At 42.7% G+C, this 25,633-nt stretch overlaps 3 protein-coding genes and 1 long non-coding RNA gene across 7 annotated transcripts in view; 2 read left to right on the plus strand and 2 right to left on the minus strand.

The window, feature by feature from the left end:
- Positions 1-8,143, minus strand: part of ACOT13 (acyl-CoA thioesterase 13) — a 15,366-nt gene extending 7,223 nt beyond the window's left edge. The window contains exon 1 of the mRNA XM_033434805.2: positions 7,875-8,143. Within this exon, the coding sequence (XP_033290696.1) occupies positions 7,875-7,955 (81 nt within the window). The 5' untranslated portion in view covers positions 7,956-8,143. The remainder of the gene's footprint in view (positions 1-7,874) is intronic.
- Positions 8,144-8,209: 66 nt separating this feature from the next.
- TDP2 (tyrosyl-DNA phosphodiesterase 2) lies at positions 8,210-21,732 on the plus strand. Of its 4 annotated transcripts, none has more exons than XM_033434797.2 (8): positions 8,210-8,345; positions 8,616-8,701; positions 8,862-8,927; positions 13,174-13,347; positions 14,290-14,381; positions 16,354-16,472; positions 18,029-18,199; positions 20,791-21,732. In XM_033434797.2, the coding sequence occupies exons 3-8, from the start codon at positions 8,863-8,865 to the stop codon at positions 21,070-21,072; spliced, it is 903 nt and encodes a 300-aa protein (XP_033290688.1). In that variant the 5' UTR covers positions 8,210-8,345; positions 8,616-8,701; position 8,862; the 3' UTR covers positions 21,073-21,732. The 4 variants fall into 4 exon arrangements, with proteins under 4 accessions (XP_033290688.1, XP_012389811.1, XP_004273570.1 ...); XM_012534357.3 differs by having other exon boundaries at positions 8,214-8,529; XM_033434798.2 differs by having other exon boundaries at positions 8,267-8,401.
- A 2,036-nt stretch (positions 21,733-23,768) lies between these two features.
- The window catches only part of LOC125965682 (uncharacterized), a 667,016-nt gene continuing 665,151 nt past the window's right edge, over positions 23,769-25,633 (minus strand). The window contains exon 2 of the long non-coding RNA XR_007479909.1: positions 23,769-23,934. This is a non-coding gene — a long non-coding RNA (uncharacterized LOC125965682). The remainder of the gene's footprint in view (positions 23,935-25,633) is intronic.
- KIAA0319 (KIAA0319 ortholog) overlaps positions 24,871-25,633 on the plus strand; it is a 75,435-nt gene continuing 74,672 nt past the window's right edge. Inside the window, exon 1 of the mRNA XM_033434807.2 lies at positions 24,871-25,018. The gene's annotated coding sequence lies outside the window, so the exon portion shown is untranslated. The remainder of the gene's footprint in view (positions 25,019-25,633) is intronic.

A 25,633-nucleotide genomic window follows, 5' to 3' on the forward strand; every position in this document is an offset into this window, starting at 1 on the left:
CTTAAAGTTCCATTTTATTATCTAACTTTGGCTGGGATGACAAAAGGTAAAACAAATGTCAATTGGATTTTCTACTGCAGACTACTGATTTTGGTTTTTTTTTTTTTTTTTTTTGGCTGCATCAGATCTTAATTGCAGCATGCAGGATCTTCGTTGCAGTGTGCGGGCTCAGTAGTTGCAGCACATGGGCTTAGTTGCCCCACAGCATGTGCGATCTTAGTTCCTTGACCAGGGATCAAACCCATGTCCCCTGTGTTGGAAGGCGGATTCTTAACCACTGGACCACCAGGGAAGTCCGCCAAAATACTGATTTTAATATTTATCTTTTTCCACAACTTGAAAGGACAAAGGACATACTAAGATACAAAACTGGTTGAAAAGGTACGCTGGAATAGAGATACTTTTGTACTGGTCAGCCAGATATGGCAGAGAAATGCTTTTATGTGTTGCCAATTCTTTTTGGTTTTTTGGCTGGGCTGCATGGCTTGTGGGATCCTAGATCCCTGACCAGGGACCGAACCTGGGGCCCTCAGCAGTGAAAGTGTGGAGTCCTAACCACTGGACAGCCAGGGAATTCCCTGCGTTGCCAATTCTTGTCTCCCTCAGTAAAAATAAGTAAACCAATGGAAGAAGGGATGTCCAACATTGGGATGTCCATCCCAATGAAGGGATGTCCTACCCAACCTCCCAGAACTAAGAAACAGTCTTGCGGTGGAAGAAACCAATGGAGAGCTACCTGTCTGATGAAGAATGGGGCTGGGGGGGCTTCCCTGGTGGTGCAGTGGTTGAAAATCCACCTGCTGATGCAGGGGACACGGGTTCGTGCCCCGGTCTGGGAAGATCCCACATGCCGCGGAGCAGCTGGGCCCATGAGCCGTGGCCACTGGGCCTGCACGTCCGGAGCCTGTGCTCCGAAACAGGAGAGGCCACAACAGTGAGAGGCCCGCATACCACAAAAAAAAAGAATTGGGTTGTGGGGAGGACACTATTTTAAAAAAAAAAAAAAAAAGATCTCAGTCAAGATATAGGCTGTAGAGAGCACACGTGTTTATTTGGTTACTAACTATGGCTAACTTTGTGTTACAGACCATGCTCAGAAATGTACATGCATTGTTCTATAGGCATTGAGACCCTGTCTCGATCCTCACAAATCTTTGAAGTAGATAGTGTTATCTCCATTGGACCCAGGTGTCTCTGGCTTAACCACTAATGCAAAACTGCCTCCCCTCACATCTCACCTGGACTGCTGCAGACAACTAGGACCTCATGCATCGGGAGGAAGATGGGCGTGTAGCCTTTTGTGATGCCATGGGATCAGAAATATAGCTGTCATGGCCCCAATAATCCTGCAGGTTGGATGACTGCAATAGATTGGCAAGAACTTTTATGGCTCAGCCCAGTCTGACACAACAGACTCCTCAGTTTAGCATAAAAATGGTCTTAAATGGACATGCGCTCATATAAACATCTGCCCTTTTTCTGTATGGCCTGCAGTGTACTGTCTCTTCCCTGCACCTCAGGCATTCACATGAGTTTATATGACTCATGCTACCACAGCATCCCCCACTGCCACCCCTGACCTGCAGGCTCAAATTCCATCACAGAGAGATATGCTTCAGGTGACGAACACAGTTTCTCCCTTCCTCACTTAGCTTTTCAGTAAAGACATTGAGAAGGGATCCCTAATAGTCAACAGCAATGAAGGAGACAGTCCCTAATAGGAAGCTCTGCCCAGAACCCAGAATTATTCTTAGGCCTTGAGGTTTCCAATCTTTCTGGTCTTTAAGAGTCACCGCCTGATTGGGACTGCTGCTGATTGCTGAGCAGCACACACAGGGCCTCTGCTAATGGATAAAGAAACATGTCTCTGGCTCTGTAAGGGTGTCTGTAACGGGCCTCAAGGAGTGTGGCACATGGCATGAGAAAACCTGCACGTATGTACAAACGTGAGTCAACCAAGGATATGGAATGCGAAAGACCACATGTATGCACAAAAGCACAGAGAACAGGTAATACTGGTGGATGAGAATTTTGTGTATTTGTAAAGGAGGCTGTTTTCAAAGCAATTTGCCCTGATGATGGACACAGCTGATTTCACATGTGACACAGTGCAGATACCAGAGGAAGTGTGTCTGAGGATGATGTAAAAATGCACCTGCATATAAGCAGGAAAAGAGGTAAAGAGTAAAATAGAAGGTGGCAGTGTGATAGGGTGGCAACGGCAAGAAAAATAGTTGGAAATTATGTTAAGGGGCCATAAAAAGGCATAAGCTATTCAAGAATTGTGGTTCAGCCATGCTGCTGTATCAGCCCAACATTTCAGTTTTATAATAAATGTATGTTTTAGTAGCTTAATTACACAGGTGACTAGACCAATAGTTAAGAGTACTAGCTCTGGAGCCAGACTTAGGCAAGATCCTTTTTTTTTTTTTTAAATTATTTTTGGCTGCATTGGGTCTTTGTTGCTGTGCGGGCTTTCTCTAGTTGCAGGGAGCGTGAGCTACTCTTCCATTGAGGTGTGCGGGCTTCTCATAGCAGTGGCTTCTCTTATTGCAGAGCACGGGCTGTAGACGTGTGGGCTCAGTAGTTGTGGCTCGCAGGCTCTAGAGCGCAGGCTCAGCAGTTGTGGCGCACAGGCTTAGTCGCTCCGTGGCATGTGGGATCTCCCTGGACCACGTCCCAGGCATTAGCGGACAGATTCTTAACCACTGCACCACCAGGGAAGCCCCTTAGGCAAGATCCTTAACTGACGTTTCCTTAGCTGTAAAGTGGAGATGATAGCACTACCCTCCTAGAGTTTTATAAAGATTAAGATAAAATTCAAATTAAGTTAGAATGGGGCCTGGCATATCATAGGTGATTAAAACATTTTAATTCTCATCCTTATCAAAGTTGTGACTCAGACACAACAATCAAACTGAAAGTTGGTTTGGATAGTTTCACATTTGCTTAAAATTTTTATTTTAAGCAATTTTAAGGTGCAGGGATTTGCTTAAAACTGCCCAGTTGGAATTGTTTCTGTTGCCAAGATCAAGGATGACTTAATTACTAAATTCAGTGGATGCTTTTCAGCCTGTCCCTTACTTGACCTCTCAGCATTCTGCAACATCTAAACTGTTTTCCGGCCTTTCCTGAACTCCCACGTTCACACCTCCGGATTCTTTTCCTCCTCCACTAGCCACTCCACATCCCCTTTGCTGGCTCTTATTCTGCAATGCCCGCCAGGAGTCAGAGGGTCAACTAATCATTCAGACTCACAAGCCCACCAAAGGCTACAGTTGGTGCCAGTTTCACTCAGGATACAGGACAGTTTCTCTAAGGTTAGGTACTATAATACAATGTTAACACACAGGCAGGGAGCGGACAACTTGGGTTTAGATCCCCCTTACTAGTTGTGAGGCCTTAGAAAAGTTAAGCTTCTATTTTCTCATGTGTAAAATGGGGATAATAATAGTACCTGCCCCATCGGGTTGGCAAATGGCAGATTTTATCAAATTATTCTAGAATGCCTATAAAGGTGGATGCTATGAAGGCCTCTGTCACATCAATCACATTGGCAAGATTTCTCTCAAATACAGCTTCTCTGCTGCCTTGAACCTGGAAAAGAGGGGCTAATAGAGGAGGAACTTCCTCACCACCTACAGACTGAGGATTGGGGCTATCCACTGCTCCAGATCTCCTCTCAAGAGGGAAAGCACAAACTTGGGTAGAATTTTTGCAGCTGATCTAGTTTGGAATGTAGTACCTGAATATAGAGTCATTCCCAGGAAGGAATTATGCCCTGCAGGAATGTAAATATGGTGAGCCAGTTATGATAAAGCCACAAGTCAAACAGCAACAAAGAAGTTGAAATAATCTCTGTTCACTGAGGAACAGTATTCCAGAAATATCTATTGGCATATCATGTTGATAAATTTTAAATAATATTACTGTCCTTTTGTGGTAGATCCCAAAGCCTCAAAGTTTTTCTAGTAAGTATAAGGTCAATTCTTACCTTCCTAATCATTTCTGTAGTCTTCAAAGGCTGCTTATCTTTCTCAACCCTGTATGTCCTCAAGGTTCAGTCCTAAATCCTTAATGCTTCTCTCTAGTCTGTGTTCTTCCTCTTGAGACATCTCATTCACCTACACATCTTCACCTCTCATTTCCACAAGGATGACTCTACACAATTTTACCTTGCTTCGGAACTGCCCTCCCTTATTTCTTTGTGTGTTGGATTCCACATGGTATTTCCAGATCTCACCTGAGATTCCAGATCTCACCTGAGATATGTCCTTCCACATGTGTTATTGTGGGGGAAAGAGTTCCACTGGCAAGTTACTTAAACATAATAAGGTTAAACATGTTCATCACAGAACTAGTCAAAAGTTTTAAGATATAAAAGGGATATAATGGCTCCACTCAGAGGAGATACATAGGGTAGCCAAATTCAGAGAGACAGACTGTAGATGAGGGTTGCCAGGCTGGGGAAAAAAGGGAATGAGAAGTTATTGTTTAATGGGTAGAGTTCCAGTTTTGCAAGATGGAACTCTGCTATGGACTTGCTCCCAAAGAGCTCTCAGTGAGGAGAGGGAAGACAGAAAAATCAACAGATATTTTCAATAATGAATAGTAAATCCTATGATAAAAGTTATCATAGGAAAGTTCTGGAGATGGATGGTGGTGATGTTACAACCATGTGAATGCAATAATTACTATTGAATTGAATACTTTAGTATGGTTAAGATGGTGAACTTTATGTTATGTGCATTTTACTACAATTTTAAAAAGGGGGTATACAACATCAATGTTTTCTGAAATTATTTATTCATAGAACTCTTTTTTCTCAGGGCACATCTGATGGGACTGTTCCTTGGAACCCACTTTTCTCCTCTGAGACGATAAACTCCTAGAGTGCGAGGAATTGTGATTGGCATTTCTTTATAACCTAGAGTACTTAGTTTGTTGACTGATTTAAAAGTGATCTTATAGCAAGAACAGGACACTTTCTTTTTTGGGCTTAAAACAAAGTCATTTATTAGATTTTGATTCTGTCAGTTGGCAATTTAGGCGGGGCTCAGCCAGCCAGTTCTTCTGTCGGGCTTGCCTGGACTCACTCTTGTTTCTACAGGCAGCTGGCAGATTGCTAGGAGCTGGTTGACTTAGATGGCATAATTCACATGTATGGTGCTTGGTGCTGGCAGTTGGCTGGAGTGATGGGAGTGACAGACCACATGTAGGACATTTATTTTGCATGTTAGTTTTTCTGAATCAGTGTTTTATAAAAGATAGGTTTTGTGGGTATTTATAAACACTGATAAAACAGAGGTTTTAAAAAGAGAACAGGCTTAAATAAAGAAGTTCTAATGTATGATCTCATGCACTGACTTGACATCTGTACCATGACTAATTTTGCAATTTGCCTTTTTCAACAGATCATTTTTAGAGGAACAGAAAGTCACCATCATTTATCAGATTCTATATGCCAGGTCAAAACATCTGTCCAAAAAACAAAATCCCCACTGGAATATTATCAGCCAAATTTTCAAGTGTTATTCTACTTGATTCATTGATTTTGTGGGAGTGGGTGATGGAGCAGACCTGACACAATAGTACTGTACATCTCACTTGCTTCTTACACCCAGAAACATTATTCCTTCTCACCTTTGCAAAAGCAATGAGGTATAGAGGACAAGTGTGTCTGAGAGACAATATACATCTTTACTCCAATTTAGTTTTAACAATATTCTTGCATTTTAAAATCCTACACTTAAAAGTGAGCATTTCTTGCCTTGAAAAATCTCTGGTGTCATATTTAAATCACCAAAGGGACAATTCTTTGACATAAAATAATTTTGTCAGTCAAGGTCCAGTGAGGCGCAAAAACCACACTAGTTATATTAAGAGACTTAAAGAATTGTTGGGACTTCCCTGGTGGCGCAGTGGTTAAGAATCTGCCTGCCAAAGCAGGGGACACGGGTTCGAGCCCTGGTCCGGGAAGATCCCACATGCCACGGAGCAACTAAGTCCGTGCGCCACAACTACTGAGGCTGTGCTCTAGAGCCCGCGAGGCACAACTACTGAAGCCCGCGCGCCTAGAGCCCGTGCTCCGCAACAAGAGAAGCCACTGCCATGAGAAACCCGTGCACCGCAAAACGAAGAGTAGCCCCTGCTCGCCGCAACTAGAGACCCAGTGCAGCCAAAAAATAAACTAATTAATTAAAAAAGAAGAATTATTGGGCTTCCCTGGTGGCGCAATGGTTGGGAGTCCGCCTGCCGATGCAGGGGACATGGGCTCGTGCCCCTGTACGGGAAGAGCCCAACATGCCGCGGAGCGGCTGGGCCCGTGAGCCATGGCCGCTGAGCCTGCGCGTCCGGAGCCTGTGCTCCGCAACGGGAGAGGCCACAACGGTGAGAGGCCCGCCTACCGCAAAATAAAAAACAAAAACAAAAAAGAATTATTAACCAAAGATTTAGAGAAAGACCACATTCAGTTCCATGCCAACACATGTAGAAATCGCAAGATTTGAACAACCAACTGAAACTTCAGTGCAAAGACATGGTTCATATATTCTTATAGAGAACAACAAAGTTGCAATTTATCTAGTTTTGACCTAGGACAAAATGAATGATAAGAGGATGGTTTAAGTCAAGTGTTCAAAACCTCAGCACTGTTGACGTCTGGAGTGGGTGATTCTCTGTCGTGGGGACGGGGGAGGGAACCTGTGCAGTGTGGGATGTTCAGCAGCATCCCTGCCAATAGCCGCTAGATGCCAGTCCCACCCCTCCCACCACACTCCAGTTGTGATGATCAAAAATGTCTCCAGACACTGTCAAATGTCCCATGGGGAGCAAAACCACCCTCAAATGAGAACCACTGGTCTAGATCACGTTACCTTAAAATTTATGGTAAAAGAAACCATGTTCACGACTGGATTTATACATCACTAAGCATAAACCTGTACTTTAGCCTGAGCAACTCTTCCCACACGAAAAGTAGACAACTACAAAATCCATTTTTGATAAAATTAACAAATACAGAGCACCTACTATGATACTGACCTGTGCAGTTAACATGGTAGGCACTAGTCACCTGTCAGTATTGAGCACTTGAAACATGGCTAGTATGAATTGAGATGTGCTGTAAGTGTAAAATTCACACGGGATTTCAAAGATTAAGTACAAAAAGTACTCTTTTCTACTGATTACATGTTAAATGTTTTGGATATAATGAGTTACTTAAAATATTTTACTAAAATTAGTTTCACTTCTTTTAAAAATGTTTATAATATTGTAATAACAATTATATATTACAATTATAAAATTATTATTATAAAATACCTCATTCAAAATGGAGTTGGGAAGCCCTGAAGGGGGAACTTTCCCCCACTTACCACTCCTCCCAGCTTACTTTATAAACCCCAGCAGGAAAAAGGAAGATTTTCTCCTCGTCCAGCAACAACCCAGCTGCTGAGAAACCTCCGCAACTCAACCAATGAGACGACCACAACCCCAGCTCTCCTCTCCTCCAGCGAACTTGTTCAAAACAGCTCCTCTCAACATTCTCTTCTCCTCGCTATAAAAGAACAGTTGAGGACTTGCTATAGTTGGCCACAGTTTGCATGTCCCAAAGTGCAATTCCTCTGCTATTTTTGCTGGCTAAGCCATTTTGCTGACTAAACCACTTACGTTTTCGTTTTAAAGGCTGACAGATCAATGTAGGCACACCTAGCACATAACTGTGCTCCATTAAAGTAGTAATTATTATTACTAAGGTGAATTTAGGGACGCAGTCCAACAGAATCTAGCCAGAGACAATTTATTCAGCGCTCACCACGAACCAAGCATGGTGCGTTCTTTCCCTTCATTAGAAACCGCGTCTTCGCCTCTAATACCTTTTCCAAACTTCTGTCAAAACCGAGAGCCTTTCCTGAGAACTTTATCGCCTCCAGCAGACTCTTTGCCTTACAGCTCATCGTGGACCGTTCGCCGGCTCCCAGGCCCCACTCAAGAATGATTCTTGGAAGAGCAGGGAAGCCCCGAAATTCGCAAAAGAACAAGGACAGAAAGGGCGAAGGGTTTGCAACCTTCTGGGCCCGCGACGCGCTCCAAGTCCGCACTCGCGAGCACCGGCGGCCACGGTGCGACCGCGGCTCGCGCACTGACGTTCCGCGCCTCGTTGTGACCTCGCGCGCACGCGCTGTTTAGCCCTCAGCCCCTGCCCGCTTTCCTGCTGCGCAGGCGCGCTGTCGTCCGCCGAAAGCGGAGCGCGTTTCCGCAAGAGGAGGTTGATGCGCGAGCGCCGGGGCGCTGGGCGCCTGCGCAGAGGCCCAGGCGTCTCCCCGCTCGGCCCGGGTTAGAGGGAGGTGAGCTGGCGGGGATACCATGGAGCAGAAGAGCGGTCCGGACGGTGCACCGGAGGGTGAGCGGGAGGAGGGAGAGCCCGAGGTGAAGAAGCGGAGACTTCTGTGTGTGGAGTTTGCCTCGGTCGCGAGTTGCGACGCCGCCGTGGCTCAGTGCTACCTGGCCGAGAACGACTGGGAGATGGAAGTACGCTTTCGCTGCTTCTCTCTTTCCCGCTCTTTACTTTGGTCCGTGCAGCGCACACGTCCCATCCCTGTGTCTTTGTTTTGCAGAGAGCGCTGGACTCGTACTTCGAGCCGGCAGTGGAGGAGAGCGCTTTAAAAAGCCATCTTGAGACCGCCTCTGAGCCCGAGCCATGGTGAGTGATGAAGGGGCGGGGACGACTCTGGGCGGGGGCAGTTTGTACTGGGTTGCGTTGGGCGTCTTGGGACCTGCAGTCGGGTTGGACGGCCAGGTTTGAGTAGAGGCAAGTCTCGCCTCTGAATAGCCGGAGGCTGAGGGTTTTTGTTGGTGTGTAGGATGGAGACGCGTCCCAGCAGTGGAGCTGACGCTTCTCTCCCGAAGTCCAGGCTGTCACTTCGAAGGTACTTCGGAGTCGGGGGGTGGGGAGTGGGGGAATATCTGAAATGTAATTTTTTGACTCCAAGTTTAGGAAATATGTAAGCAAGAGTTTCAAAACAAATGAATGAGGCAAAATCCTCTACTGAGGAATGGTAACTTGGAAGTCTTCTTGCTTCTTGTATTGTTGTTGTTTATTTACTCTTTGCCGCCCGGCCAGGATAATAGTTTTTATAAACTGCATATCCGCCCCTGTTATTCCAGTGCTCCCTCCCCGATTCATGCACTTCTGCTCTTAAAGTCCAGGTGCCTTACAGGTCCCTCCACGGTTTGACCATATTTCTGGGTTCGTTTCCTTTCACACTCTCTTTCCTACCCTACAAAACTTTCAGGCATACCAAACTTTCCCTTTCTCCAGTGGGCCATTTTTTCTTGCCTTTCAACCTTTGTAAAGATATTTATCATCTCTGCCTAGAACCCTTTTCTTCCTCCTTCCTTGCTAAGTAACATTTATCTTAAAAGTCCAGCTTAGACATTGTAAGGTCGGATCTTAACAAACGGCACCGCGAAACAGAGGAAAGCTTCAAGTGAGCTTTATTAGGGAGCGCTCCCGGGCGAGGTTCACTGGTCCGAGAGAAAGGGGCCAGAGAAGTCGCGCCCAGTCCTAGGCGTGGGAAATTTTTACTGGGGTGTAAGGGAGGGGTGGTTTGCTATGCAGGGTGATTCCTTATTTGGTGAAGCTACGGCTGGGCTAGGTATTGACTAGCTTACTTTCAGGGGTTTGAGTCTCCCACCCCTTCCCCACCCCCCACCCCCGTCCTTGGGACAGGAAGTCGGGGGAGAGTCTCTGTTGATTCTCAGAATACGTGAGAACGCTCTGCCTCAGTGCTTCTTCTTCCTGGAACCAGCTGATGCTTCCTCTTCCCCGGGCCAGCTGGCCTTACAGACATGACTTGTCTTCAAGAAGCTTTCCCTGATTTCCCAAGTCTGGGTAAGGTTCTCCTCTTAAGTAATTCTATATAGCATCATGCATGACAACTTAATTCATATTATAATCGCTATTTAGTATTTTATATCTCCCACTAGACTACACATTTGGTGAAGACAGTATCTGTTCATACATTGTTGATTTCCCAAAGTCTCATACAATATTTGGCATGTAATAAGCTCTCAATAAGTATGATTGAATATATAGTTCTCCCAGCTGTATGGGCAGCCTCTACAGTTAACTGTTCATCGTAGATACTCTTTCCTCCCTGTGATCTGTTCAGCTGCACTGTCTTTTAAATGTGATAAGATCATTTCATCAGGCTCCTTTCTCCGTCTGCCTGGCCTCTTGTTGGGGAATTGGCTACCCATTCATAGTGACATATCTCTGGCTCCCATGTTGTATCAGCTAGAGCCAGTTAGATTAGTAGGTGTTCACCTAGCCCGTGCTGGCCAGTCAGATCCTCTCTCCTGGGATTAGGACCAAGAGTGTTTAGTGAATCTTCCTGTCAAGCTGGGACTGTACATGTTAACTCTACCTGTGGGGGACCCATACCCCTACTCTTTTGTGCATGGGGAAGCTGAGAATGCTAGTCTGCAGAGAGAGAGTGAAACCAAGGGACGCTGAGTAGGATTGAGAGAGAGCCTTGATCGAACTTCCATAGGCATAGCTGTGTTCCTTTACTTGGCTCTGGGACACGATTGTTTCCTTGTGAATCCTTTTGTTTTACTCAGACTAGCCTGTGTTGGTGTCTGTTAGTTGTATCCTAAATTGTAGTCAGTAAAGAAATTGGAACAAAGGAGGTGGAGTCCCTGAAATCGTCCCTCAAAAAAAAAGTGGGTGGAGCTGAGTAATGGTGGGGTAGAGGACCATTAGGAGTCCCCTAGCCCAGAATCATGAATTGGCAGAAAACAAGCAAAGTGATGGATGAGGCTGTGGTCTGTTGTCTCTTGGAACTCAGATCAAATGCCAGTGAGAGTGAGGCTTTATCTATAGCATAGAATAAGAATCCACACTGATATAAATACATTTGTCCAGGAGTGAAGGGAACACTTTCCCTCACAGTAGAATTCCAACTACCAAATGTTGAAAGCATGTGAGAGTTAGAAAAAAAATTACCATTTGGGAACTATCTTGGTAGTAATTATCTCAGACAGGAATCATCAATGGACACTAAAACTAAGGGACTTGCCTGGTGGCGCAGTGGTTAAGAATCTGCGTGCCAAGGCAGGGGACACGGGTTTGATCCCTGGTCCGGGAAGATCCCACATCCCACTGAGCACCTAATCCCCTGCACCACAACTACTGAGTCTGCTTGCTGCAACTACTGAGCCCATGTGCTGCAACTACTGAAGCCCGCACGCCTAGAGCCCGTGCTCCACAACAAGAGAAGCCATTGCAATGAGAAGCCCACGCGCCACAACAAAGAGTAGCCCCTGCTCGCCGCAACTAGAGAAAGCCTGCACGCAGCAATGAAGACCCAACGCAGCCAAAAAAATAAATAAATTTTAAAAAAGACAAAAACTAATAGGTAAAAGTTGATGAGAAACAAGACATTTACATAGTCTCAAAGTACCTACCCGCAAAATACTTATTACATGGGGGGGAAATCATAACTGTGCAGTGGAGAAACCAAGGGATCAAAGTTAACGTGACCAGTACTGGAGACAAATCCAGTACTGTTGGATCAGGCCTCCTGGCCTGATGCACTGAGGAGGACACCCTATCACTTCTGTGTGATTCCTGCCAAAAAATGCACATCCTCAGAAAACATCAGACAAACCCAACCTGAAGGACATTCTACAAAATAAATGGCCTGTATTCTTCAAAAACATCAAGGTCAGGAGAGACAAAGATGGAAGAACTATTCTGGATCAAAGGAGCTTGAAAGAAATTCATGCCATCTCAATGCAACATGTGATCCTGGATTAGGACATTACTGGCACAATTGGCAAAGTTTGAATAGATCTTTAAATTATATAATAACATTGTATCAATGATAATTTTCTGATTTTTGATAATTGTACTAGGGTATGTATGTATGTCCTTATTTTTAGGAAATGCATTCAAAAGTATTTATGCAAATGTTTCAGAATAAAAAGAGTAAAGCAAGTAAATGTTAATTAAGTAAAACGTTAACATTTATCTGGATGAGTGGTGAGTAGAATTCTTTTTACTGTTTTCTAAGAGTCTAAAATTATTTCAAAAAGAGTTTAAAAGTTAACTAGACTTATCATGGTGATCATTTTGCAGTGTATACAAATATTTAATCATTATATTGTGTACCTGAAACTAGTATAACATTATCTGTTAATTATACCTCAATAAAAAAAATTTTTCAGGAGTTCCCTGGCAGTCCAGTGATTAGGACTTGGCGCTTTCACTGCTGTGGCCCGGGTTCACTTGCTGGTTGGGGAACTAAGATCCCAAAAGCTGCGTGGCGTGGGCAAAAGAAATTTTTTTTAATTAAAAAATAAAATTTTTTTAAAGAAGTTAAAAATTGGCATTACATTTATTAAAATTATAAATACAAAACCCTAGTTCTTAAATTTATGTATATTTTATAAATGCTTAGCAGTCGCCTTTTAATAATGTTTGTCCCTCCACTCAAATGTCTGGGCCTTGGTGGGAAAGGTGGGGTCAGGCAGACCTGTGGGCTGGAGCCCATACACATGGTCTCTCCAGCATGATAGTCTCAGAGTAGTCAGATTTCTCATGTAGCAGCTCAGCGTTCTTGTTGGGCAGAGTGTTCCAAAAGGCTTGAGTGAAAGCTACAAGGCTTCTTATGGCCAAGCCTCAGAAATCCCAGAATAATCCTTCTCACTATATTCTATTGGTCAAGCAAGTCACTAAGGTCCAGATTCAAGGGGAAGGGTATTAGTTGGACTTCACCTCTCAGTGAGGGGAATAACAAAGAATTGCAGCCATTATTTATCTGGCACAATGAGATCTTATTTCAAATGTGATTTAAAGTGAATCCAGATAAATGTGGAAATCTTACATTACTCAGTCTGATTTGGGGTCATAATTTATCAAATCATTTTAGTGACCTATGTCACTGAGGGATATTGAGTTGGTTCTAAGTGAGCAGACATTTGGATAACACAGTAAGAATCTATTTTTCCTCACTCATCAGACTCTTGCTCTTCTATAGGCAGATACTTTTAGGACTCTTAAAGTTTATTTACCTGTAGAATGAGGGCTACAGAGAGTCACAAAATAATTTTTAAATTAATCAGTTTATAGATTATTTGCAAAGTTGTGTTTCATTCTTATCTTGCCAGTGTTGACCTAACCAAGGAAGAAACAAGTGATTCCACTAGTTCTAAAACCAGCACATCTGAAAATGTTCAGCAAGAAGATGGCAGCATGTTCTCTTTCATTACCTGGAATATTGATGGATTGGACCTAAACAATCTGCCAGAGAGGGCTCGAGGGGTGTGTTCCTATTTAACTTCGTAAGTATTATTACATCTGTGTCATGGTAATGTGATAACGTGTCTTACCTGCCTACAAGGAGGGTAACAGTTCAAGGTTATGGGCTTTGGAATCGGTCCTGACTTCAGAGTCCAGCTGTCAGAGGAAACATCTGAAGGAATTGGGAGTGACTGCCTCTGGGAGCAGGATTGTGGCTTGGGGTACAGAGGGAATGCTAATTTTTGTTCATAGCCTTCTAGTGCTATTTTATTTACTAAACTGTGTGTATAATTATTGCTATGAAAAGAAAATTACCAAAAGGATCCGTATCTGCCACACACTAGCTCTGTGACCTTGTGGAACCATTTGTAAGCCACTTCAGTTCTCCAGAGCTCAGTTTTCTTCATCATGGATAATAACTGTTTCAAGAGGATTGAAGAAAATAACACTTAAAGCAACTGTTAAGAGTGAGGACTGGGGCTTCCCTGGTGGCGCAGTGGTTGAGAGTCCGCCTGCCGATGCAGGGGACACGGGTTCGTGCCCCGGACCGGGAAGATCCCACATGCCGCGAGAGGCTGGGCCCGTGAGCCATGGCCACTGAGCCTGCACGTCCGGATCCTGTGCTCCGCAACGGGAGAGGCCACAACAGTGAGAGGCCAGCGTACCACAAAAAAAAAAAAGAGTGAGGACCATTGTAGGCTCTTAATATTATTGGTTTCTAGTGTCAATGATTCCTGTTCTAACTTTGAAGGGTTGTCATGTATATGTTTGTTTTTTTATTTTATCTTTACAGTATTATTTGTTAAATAGCACAGGTCTTTCTCATTTTATAGTTATCAAAGGTCAGCATAAATATTGAATATTAGGTGTCCTAGAGGACTATAATTTTGTGTTTCTTTTATGCTGTGGCATTTTCCTAATCTAGGTAGCTGCAAATGAAATGGTATACCTCATATTTTTCATAAATTGATGTGTTTAATTAGGTACAGCCCAGATGTGGTATTTCTACAGGAAGTTATTCCCCCATATGCTGCCTACCTAAAGAAGAAAGCAAGTAGTTATGAGATTATTACAGGTAACAGTTTTCCTGTTATTTAACTTTTTCTTTGAAACACAAGGTGAGAGAGAAACCAAAGTTAGACAATTGGAACATAGACAGGAAAAAGCACAAATAAAGTAAGTTTGAGAAAAAGAAGTCAGACACAGGATACTAAAAAAATCATAGGAGAATATTACATATGTGGAAAAATGGTTGAAATGGATGATTTTTCAGGAAAATATAAATTGCCAAAATTTGAGGCACTAAGTAGCTTTTTGGTGAAATCAAATTGTTAGAAAATGTTTAAATGTGGTGATTGCACTGTGGTTATGCTTTTTCAAAAAGTCCTTATTAATTTTTTATTTATTTTGTTCTTTTTCTACCCTTTTGCCCTAAATATTTTAGTTTTTGATTTTTCATCTATTTTGTTTTTACTAAGTGCATTTTAATATACCACTTTGGCTTCGTTTCATGACTTTTGGCTAAATCTCATGTTTTCTTTGACTTTCACTTTTACCTAGTGTATGATTTTGATTTTGATTTACTTTTTAATCCAAAATTGCTGAAGAAAGGGTTCTCTCTATCTGCCTTTCTCTCTCTCTCTCTTTGCGGGACAACTTTTCTGCATTCTCTTGGGGATTCCTTTTGCCTGTCTTCCGTTTTGGTTATCTTGTTTTCTGAATCCCATGCTTTCTTCCTTGTTTTACTTCCTCATTTTATTGGAGCACATTCTCTGGTCACTTTCTAAGAAGTAGCACATGGGGAGTGAAGTTTTTGAATCCCAGCCTATTTGGAAATGCCAATGTTTTATTCTCATAGTTCCTTGATAGTTTGGCTGGACAAAGATTTCTAGGTAGAAAGTCATTTTCCCACAGAATTTTGAAGGCATGATTTCAGTGTTTTCTAGTTTCCATTATTGATGATTAGAAGTCTGATGCCATTCTAATTCTTGATCTTTCTTCCCCCCCTTCCCGCTCTGGAAGCTTTGAGGCTCTTCTTTTTTTTTTTTGCGGTATGTGGGCCTCTCACTGTTGCGGCCTCTCCCGTCGCGGAGCACGGGCTCCGGACGCGCATGGCTTACAGGCCCAGCCGCTCCACAGCACATGGGATCTTCCCAGACCGGGGCACGAACCCGCGCCCCCTGCCTCGGCAGGTGGACTCCCAACCACTGCGCCACCAGGGAAGCCTGAGGCTCTTGTTTTTAACTCCAGTGTTTTGGGGGTCTTTTTTTCATTTATTATGCCAAACACTTGGTAGGACCTTTCAATCTGGAGGTTTGTGACCTTCAGTTCTGGAAAATTCTTTTTTCTGTCTCTCTCTTCTTTCCTCCCTCCCTCTCCCTCCTCCTTTCTCTCCCTCTCCTCCTTCTTTCCACCTGCTGGACTCTCCACCTGCCATCTTTCTAGTCTGCTGCCCTCCTCCCTGCCCCTCCCTTTCCCATTCTTCTCCTTTCTCTTCCTGTTCCTCTTTTCCTGGTTCCCCTCCGTTCTGATAAACCAGTTACCACTGCTCCACCTACTTAGTTCTCTGAAAAACTTGGAAGCTTTCATTCATTGCCCCTCCATTTCTGTTTCTTCTTGCAAGTTTATACCTTTCTGAAGTTTTTATTCACTTACTGTGATTTTTCTGGTGCTTCCCGAGTGAAAAGTAACTGCATGTCAAGTTGCCTCAGTTTAAGTCTCATCTACTCTGCCTTTCAGAAATTTTTCAAATTTTTATGTTTGGTATTGGCACTGTTAACTGTTTTGGGCACTTATGTAAATGCATTTTTATTTTTGTATTTCTTCCATACTTCCAGTTACACTTTTATATTTCTTCCATGCTTACAGTTACAGAGGGACTTGGTTGACCATCTTCAACTATTTTGAAATAATAGTTTACTTTTAAGATTTATATCCATTTAAATAGCTATACCTGCTTGTTATAAAATTTTCAGTAGGGGAGCTTGGGATAAACTGCAGATACCCCTGATCTCTCAGCCTAAATTCTTTTCCGCACACATCTGAAGGTCGTGAAGAAGGATATTTCACAGCTATAATGTTGAAGAAATCGAGATTGAAATTTAAAAGCCAAGAGATTATTCCTTTTCCAAATACAAAAATGATGAGAAACCTTTTGTGTGTGCATGTAAGTAATTTTTTTAAATTGACTGTTTTTTTAAAAAAAAGAATGAACTTTTTTTCACAGTTCCATGATGGGGTCCTTTTTAAGAAACCATTGTCTTTAGAAAAATATTTACTCCTCACTTATAGGTTCTTTTAAATAGTCTTAAAGAACTTTATAAATTAAATTTTTACATACATTTCAAATATAGACAAATTGTAAAAATAAAATCCTTGATTCATTAGATGTTTTCTTAATGTATAAGAGTTTGCTAACATTCCACAGTTGCTTCCTAAAGTAGTTTTTTTTAAATTTTTTAATATTTTTTATTAAATGCACTGTACTTGGTACTGTGTTGTACTCTGTGAGTCTTACAAAAATGAGTCAAATAGATCTTGGTCTCATAGAGCTCATAGATTAGCAGGGGAGAGATTGTATGTATAGTACCTAAAATAAACGAAAGGCATAAATGCCATGGGAGAGGTATAATGATATGCCATGGAAGTTTAGAGAAAGGAAAAATGATTTTCAGATGCATTGTTTAGTGAACGTTTCATGATGGGAGTTGGGTTTGAATTGGGCCCTGAAAAATATGTAAAATGTAGACATTAAGAACAGTGCAGGGCTTCCCTAGTGGCGCAGTGGTTGAGAGTCTGCCTGCTGATGCAAGGGACACGGGTTCGTGCCCCAGTCCGGGAAGATCCCACATGCCTCGGAGCAGCTAGGCCTGTGAGCCATGGCCGCTGAGCCTGCGCGTCTGGAGCCTGTACTCCGCAACGGGAGAGGCCACAACAGTGAGAGGCCCGCGTACCGCAAAAAAAAAAAAAAAAAAAAAAAAAAGAACAGTGCAGGTGGCAGAACCACCATGAGCAAACATTTGCAAATTGTACGTAGCAGGGTATGTATATATGAAAGAGGGCATGTGTAGCTATAAACGAGCCTTCTATTCAGTTGGATGTAGAGGGCACAAAGGGGGTAGTGTGACGACAGGTTGGTAAAGTAGGTTGGATCCAGATTATAGATCAAGAATGCCCAATGTGAAGGAATTTGAACTGGACTCTGCAGGCAATTAGTTTAAATAATGAGAGATCTTACATTGTTGGTATCTTAATTGCAAATGGTAAGTGATTCTCATTCATTCATTTAACTGACATTATTTTGAGTTACCTATGTGCCAGGCTCTCGGTAACATAGTAATAAATAAAAGAGCCATCTTTGCTTTCAAATGACTCAGGGCTTTGTAGGAGAGAGATAACTGTGCTGCAGTTCGATCTAGGGGACTTTATAAACAATCTACACAGCGTGCTGTAGGAGGATAGGGGAGGGAGCCACTGATGCCTGGGATGCTGGGGAAGGGCTCCCAGTGGAGTTGACATTCAAGGGAGGTTTTGAAGTATTAGTGGGTACTTGCTCAGTATTCTTTGACCTTTAAGGATAAGCACAGTGCTGATTATATAGTTTCAGTCTAGTAAATATTGATATATACCAATCAGTTGAATAATTACTGATTCTGTTAACAAAGTTCAGTGTTAATTGTTAGTGGATCATTTTAACAACTCTAATTATTTATCTTGTTGCAGGTGAGTGTGTCAGGAAATGAACTTTGCCTTATGACTTCTCATTTGGAGAGCACCAGAGGGCATGCTAAGGAACGAATGAATCAGTTGAAAATGGTTTTAAAGAAAATGCAAGAGGCTCCAGAGTCAGCTACAGTTATATTTGCAGGAGATACAAATTTAAGGGATCACGAAGTGAGTGATGAAGTCATTTCAGTGTTTATGGGCAGATTATTGCTGTGGAAACTAATTTAGGTTTCTTTTGACTAAAGCTATTAAAACTAGGACTTTGATCTGTTCATAATGTATACGTGACCTTGCAGGTGCAATTCAGCAAATGATTATTTAGCCTGTGCTACTTGCCTAGCACAGGGGAAGCAGAGGCAGAAGGGGCTGTTACATTATTGGGTGAAAACATATATATGGTATATGAAACAGACAACACAAAACAATATATATTGATTAACAAGAGGGGTTTAGAGAAAATAATGATTAGAAGAATTTAGAAAAGTTCATTTATTTGCAGTTTCTTAGTTGTAAGATAAGAAGAACAGAAAGATTTGACTAACATAGTTGTCCCTAACTCTCTTCCTTCTGGATTTTCTGTTTTCAACCTTTCTTACCTTCATGACGTTGGATTTGGCAGTGATTTCTTGGATATGACACCAAAAGCACAGACAACAAAAGAAAAAATAGATTAGGTAGACTTCATCAAAATTAAAAACTGTAGTGCATCAAAGGGTATTATCAATGGAGTGAAAAGGCAACCCGTGGAATGGTAGAAAATATTCGCAAATCATATATCTGATGAGATATTCAGAATAGTCAGAATATACAAAGACCTCCTACAATTAAAAAAAAAAAACACACTGGGCAGGGGACTTCCCTGGTGGTCCAGTGGTTAAGAATCTGCCTTCCAATGCAGGGGACACAGGTTCCATCCCTGGTCGGGGAACTGAGATCCCACATGCAGCAGGGCAACTAAGCCCACACACCGCAACTACTGAGCCCACGTGCTGTGGCGCCCAGACACCACAGCTAGAGAGCCCGTACGCCACAACTAGAGTGCCCACGTGCCACAGCTTTGGAGCCCACATGCTCTGGAGCCCACGCACCACAACTAGAGAGAAGCCAGCACGCCGCAATGAAAGATCCCATGTGCCACAACTAAGACCCGACGCAGCCAAAAATAAATAAATACAATTTAAAGCTTTTTTTTTTTTTTTTTTTGCGGTACGCAGGCCTCTCACTATTGTGGCCTCTCCCGTTGCGGAGCACAGGCTCCGGACGCGCAGGCTCAGTGGCCATGGCTCACAGGCCCAGCCGCTCTGCGGCATGTGGGATCTTCCCGGACCAGGGCACGAACCCGTGTCCCCTGCATCGGCAGGCGGACTCTCAACCACTGCACCACCAGGGAAGCCCTAAATACAATTTAAAAAAGAAAAAAATGGGCAAAAGATTTAGACATTTCTCGAAAGAAGATATACAAATGGCCAGTAAGTTCATGAAAAGATGTTTAACATCATTGGTCATGAGAGAAATGCACATCAAAACCATGATGAGATACCACTTCACATCTATTAGTATGACTATTGTAAAAAACCAAAACAACAGAAAATAACAAGTGTTGGCAAGGATATGGAGAAATTGGAACCCTTGTGCACCGCTTCTGGGAATGTGAAATGGTGCAGCTGCTGTGGAACATGGTGTAAGGATTCCTCCAAAAATTAAACAGACTTTCCATATGATCCAGCAAGTCCACTTCTGGGTGGATACAAGCAAGCAAAAGCAGAGCCTCAAAGAGATAGTTGTACACTTGTGTTGGTAGCATTATTCACAGTAGCTAAAATATGGAAGCAACCTAAGTGTAAGTGTCCTTTGACAGATGAATAAACAAAATGCATATATTGATACATGAAATAGAATATTATTCAGCCTTAAAAAGGAAGGCAGTATTGACACATGCTATAACGTGAATGAACCCTGAAGACATTATGCTAAGTGAAATAAGCCAGTAACAAAAGGACAAATGTTCATGATTCTTCTTATGTGAGTTTCCTAAAGTAGTCAAATTCATACAGACCGGAAGGAGAATGGTGGTTGCCAGGGGCTGGGGGGAGGGTGGAATGGGGAGTTCGTGTTTAATGGGTAGAGTTTCAGTTTGGGACATTGAAAAGGTTCTGGAGCCGGATGGTGGTGATGCTTGCACAATCATGTGAATGTACTTAATGCCACTGAACTGTAATGTTAAAGTCGTAAATTTTATGTATACTTTACCACGTTAAAAAAAATTTTTAATCCTAGAGTGTGAATGGGAGGAAAAGTTAATGTTGTTAGTAAATTTCAAATAAAACTGAAGGCATTTGACATTATTGGATCATATAAATGGTATACTCAATTTATAGATTAGAGTAACAGTTTTGCCTTCTTTACACTTAATGTTCATTTTTTTAAAACTACTAATAGCAATAACTGAGACCACGGATTTTCGGTCTTCTGAGTTTTATCTGACTCCCAAAGTTAGGAAGCTACTTGTGGCAGAAGAGAGAAGGGGCAAATTTCAGACCTCTCTGTCTCTCTTGATATTTTTATATTACCTACTTATTATCATGCAGTAAAATAATTTTATAATATATCTGGTTGTATCTAGTTTTGCATTTGTGCATTAATAAATAATCTGTGGCATTCTGATTTGAAAAGTTGCACTTAGATGTGGTAACGGTAAAGACCTTTTTAATATAAGGGAAAAAAAGACTGAAAAGAGTTTTCTTTCTTTTTCTTTTTAGGTTTCCAAATGTGGTGGTTTACCCAGCAACACTTTGGATGTCTGGGAGTTTTTGGGCAAACCTAAGCATTGCCAGTATACATGGGATACACAGATGAACTCTAATCTTGGAATAGCTGCTACTTGTAAGCTTCGTTTTGATCGAATATTTTTTAGAGCAGCAGCAGAAGGCGGCCACATTATTCCCCGAAGTTTGGACCTCCTTGGGTTGGAAAAACTGGACTGTGGTAGATTTCCTAGTGATCACTGGGGTCTTCTGTGCACCTTAGATTTAATATTGTGAACTGCTTTTCAAATACGAGTTTTAAATGTTCTGAGCAATTTTGTTCTGTGTTTTTGCAAATATAATTGCTACCTGTCTGGAAAGGTAGTTTAATATGGAGGAATTAATATACTGGATCATTGTAACAAAAGAAAAAACGACTGTGATTTTATTTTGTGGATTGTGTCCTCAGATTTCAGAACTAAATCTTAGTGTTTATTTAAATGAAAGCATACCTGTGTTCAGAACATGAGGCCTCTTAAGGAAAGGTCACAAAGGCTATCTTGTAATAGTGCTCACAGCTGCTGGCTAGATCTGCATTTAAATAGATTGCAGCTGTCCTACATCAGACTTTTTGTCAGCTAACAGTGCCTAATTGGTAAGCTAGAAATGAACTCATGATTTAAGATCCCTTAACTTTTAAAAATTCATGTTGGTAGTTATGTCACCAACAGAGGCAAAGTTAGGCTTGATAATGATTAAAGTCAGTTTTATAGAGGCATTGGACTTTTTTTCTAAGAGAAAAATAAATGTGTAAAAAGAATTAGCCTTTTAGTTTTGCTACTTGTAAAACTGAATTTTTTTCAAGACGTGAATGAGGAGCACTTCTACATGTGCTTTAAGGAAACATTTTTTTTCCCCCATAAGAGAATGTACTTTAAATAAAGAATTCTGCTTGTTTATAGTTTGTTTTAGTATGTTTTTGTGCTCATGTTGAGATTGAAGTTTTTACCTGCTTCCTGTTTCTGGCTCCACTGCTACTGTTTCACCTTTGTGTGGAAGAAAACGGCTTTCCACGTTGCTTCTCACTCTGCCAAGTATTGCCAAGAATATATTGACTTCCTCAGTATATAAAAATGAAAACTGGCGGTAATAATTAGAATGAGAAGTGGCAGAAACTTATTTTCATCAGGGGTGTCAAAATTAACAACTAAAACACCTAAAAAAAGACAAGCTGGGGCTTCCCTAGTGGCGCAGTGGTTGAGAGTCCACCTGCCGATGCAGGGGACGCGGGTTCGTACCCCGGTCCGGGAAGATCCCACATGCCGCGGAGCGGCTAGGCCAGTGAGCCATGGCCGCTGAGCCTGCGTGTCCGGAGCCTGTGCTCCGCAACGGGAGAGGCCACAACAGTGAGAGGCCCGCGTACCGAAAAAAAAAAAAAAAGACAAGCTGAATTTATATATAACATATGCTTTGTCATAATGGAAAAGTTTTATATGTTAATCATAATTTTAATCATTTAAAATGAGTATTAATGCTAATATTTTAGCATGTATTATGGAAGCAATAGTTCATTTTTGTGGGAAAAGGATATTTTTGGCATAAATTGCTTATTCACTTGGAAGCATAATTAAGTTAGAACTCTACCACACTTCAAATTACAAAAAAGAAAAAATCTAGATGAGTGAAAGGCTAAATATAAAAAAATAAAATATGTAGTAGTGTGTATTAGATTAAATAATTATCAAATTGTTTTAAAACTGGAAGGAGTATCATTTTATGACTCAGCATCCAAGTGAAATACCTTCCCATTTACTCCTTATAGTGACAAAATGTAAGAAACAAGTTATAAGTGAATAGGAACAAAACTACTTTTGGTCTGCTTTCGATGGGCAATAGTTCTCAAATAATGCAAGAATTAAGAAACTACTAATATGCAGTATCTTGAACGTTTTACTTTGAATCTCAAGTTTTCTCAGTATAGTAGCTTTGTGTACCTTACCCCCCTTCTTGGTGAAATCCCAACTCAGAATGTTATATATCAATATGCTAAGCATCATCTTTGCCACTGATGCAGAATGTACTTGAATCTTGCTAGGCCTGTTTCTCCCACCTTCATAAAAAGACAGCTCCTTGTCTTTTATTGTGCAGTTTAGTAAGAACACATGTCCCAACCAACAACATATAAAAAGCAGACGAAGTCAGAAAAGCTGTACTAAAAATACATCATTTTATCCTTAGCATTTACTATAATGTCTGGCATGTAGCAGGAGCTCAATAAATGCTGAAATGAAATGAGACAGTGCCCTCACATTTGTGTCCTAGGGAGGCAGACTAACATTTTCATAAGTCAGTACCAAAATAGATATTATATGTATCAAAATAGGTATTCATTGTAATGGCTCTGAGTTTAGAAGTCTAGGCTAAGCTTATATATATGTAAATATGTATATATGTAAAGACTTTAAGCCCATGTATTAATGACTTAATTTTTATTTAAAGACTCCTGGGAACGGGCTTGTTGTCTGAGTACATCAGATTTATTGATGTGAGAAAGGTCACTCTGGGGGTACAGTGGAATGCCACTGGTGAGAAGAGAAAGGATGGAAGTGTCTTGTAAGGTTTGGGTTCCCTTTGAAGGAGGGTCTTGGAATCAGATTGGTACTGTTGCTTACTCTTTCAGAGGCAGGTTAGGAGAAGCAGGGACTAACTATGGACTGGGTGCTGTCATGAGGCAAGGAGAATTCAGCAGTGGGGTATCACAAGTTACGGATGAAAATAGCAAAGCAAAGGGGGCGTCTGTGGTAGGAAAGCAGTAGTCATTCAAAGAGGGGGTTGTTATGTCATTTTACAGCTGCTGCACGACTTCGGGGGAAATATTTCCTGTTAATTTTGCTTCTGGCTTAATCTGTGCCTGTCCTCCCCGCCCGATAATTGGCAGGGTTGCCATTTTCTTTTTGGTACAAACTGATTTTGACTCTTTCAGTCCCAAGCAGTTTTTATTTTTTTTATTTATTTATTTTTTTGCGGTACCCGGGCCTCTCACTGTTGTGGCCTCTCCCGTTGCGGAGCACAGGCTCCGGACGCGCAGGCTCAGCGGCCATGGCTCACGGACTTAGTTGCTCCGCGGCATGTGGGATCTTCCCGGACCGGGGCACGAACCTGTATGCCCTGCATCGGCAGGTGGACTCTCAACCACTGCGCCACCAGGGAAGCCCAGTTTTTATTCGTTAAACGTGCATTTTCTTTTAATCCCCACTATCATCCTAAAGGAATGCTATTACCATCTCTATAACTGACAAAACAGGTTTAGCAAGTAACTCATCCAAGGCCCAGCCATAGCCAGGGAGTAGCTTAGTAGGGGCTTATTCATCAGGTCTAAGCACTGTACTGTAGTCATGGGGATGTGCAAGGAATGCCCTGGCTTCCTTTTGTGCCCTATGTTACCATACCTAGATGCATGAATCTTTCTTACAAGAAAACAGTATAAATACAAGGAAGAGTCTTCCACATGAGTTTTCTATTGTTCAGATGATCACCTTCCCATAGATGCAAATGTAATCTAAATACTTTGGGCACCTGGTTAACCTATAAAGCGTGGGGTTGATCTGGGCCCCTCCTAACACCTGTTTCCATCCTCATTCAGAAAGCAACACGTGCTCAAAACATAGTAGGGCCTAAAGAGGCTACCGCTGGAGGAATGGGACTTGTGCGTGTGGGGTGAATTTGCTTCGGGGGAGACATCTGCAAAGGGTTTTTGACCCAAGTAGTGTGCTCGCGCCTCCCTAGAGCCACCCTGGCCCGCGGCATTTGGAAGAGGCACTCATCTCCCAGGCCGTTTAGGACCACGGTGTCCGTCAAAGTGTTGGTGAAGGAAAGGGGGTGGGGCATGCAGGCCGCCCTGCTGCCCGAAAGCCTTCTGCTTGGTCGCCTGCGGGGTGGGAGTCCGTCACCTGGGTACCCATCTTTAGAGCCCGAGCTGGGAGTCGGGAGTAGGCAAGAAGGACTGCTGCCCGCCCATTCCCTGGGGGCGCGTGTGCGCGTGCGCGCGCGTCGCCGTGGTAACGGCGCAGCGGAAAGGCGCTGAATCACGGGCGCGCGCTTTCCCAGCTCTAGCAGAAGCTGATGCGGGGGGCGGGCGGGGGTGCCCTCCTGGTTGCATCCTGACTAGACCGGGGCTGACCCCGGCGGGCCTGGCTGGTCTGGCGCAGAGGAGCGGTGGCCAGGATCTCTGTCACTACTGGAGGTAAGAGCGCAGCAGTAGCCTCATCCTGTCTCCGGTTTGGGCAAGAGTCTGTCCTCGGGCGCTATATCCTGGGGAAGAGAAAGCGAGGGTTTGGCTTGGATGGGGCGGTACCTCCTCCCTGACAACAGATGCGCGTGCCAGTGTGTAAAAGTGTGTGTCTGTGTGTGTGGGGGGCCGGGAGACGAAGAAGAAGAGGAGCAGGTGGGACGGCAGGTGATGCTCCTAGCCCGCTGCACCGACTAGGGCTAGCTTTAGTGCGGCCAGCAGCGCCTCGATGCAGTATCCCACTTCCCAACCCGTCTGGCGATTGATGGGAAGGGAGGGCAGCAAGTAGGCAGGTTATGCCAAAGAAAAATAAAATCAAGAGGCCCTGAGTTAGGAGGTGGCTTTCTTAAGGTTCTTCTGAACATCGAGGAAAGGGCTTTTCTTGATTGCTGCGCCGATTGATTGTTGCTCAGTAGGGTGGAGTCGAGGAAATTTGCATCTGTTCCCAACCTCATGAATTGAATTTCTTAGACCTGTAGAATCGGTTTTCTTTAAACTTCGTTTGGTAATATGTATGTGATCTTTGCTATTATTTATTTGCTAAATTTATTTTGTCTCTGTATCTTACCA

Source organism: Orcinus orca, chromosome 10 (genome assembly GCF_937001465.1).
Source record: "Orcinus orca chromosome 10, mOrcOrc1.1, whole genome shotgun sequence".
In the NCBI taxonomy this organism is placed as follows: domain Eukaryota; kingdom Metazoa; phylum Chordata; class Mammalia; order Artiodactyla; family Delphinidae; genus Orcinus; species Orcinus orca.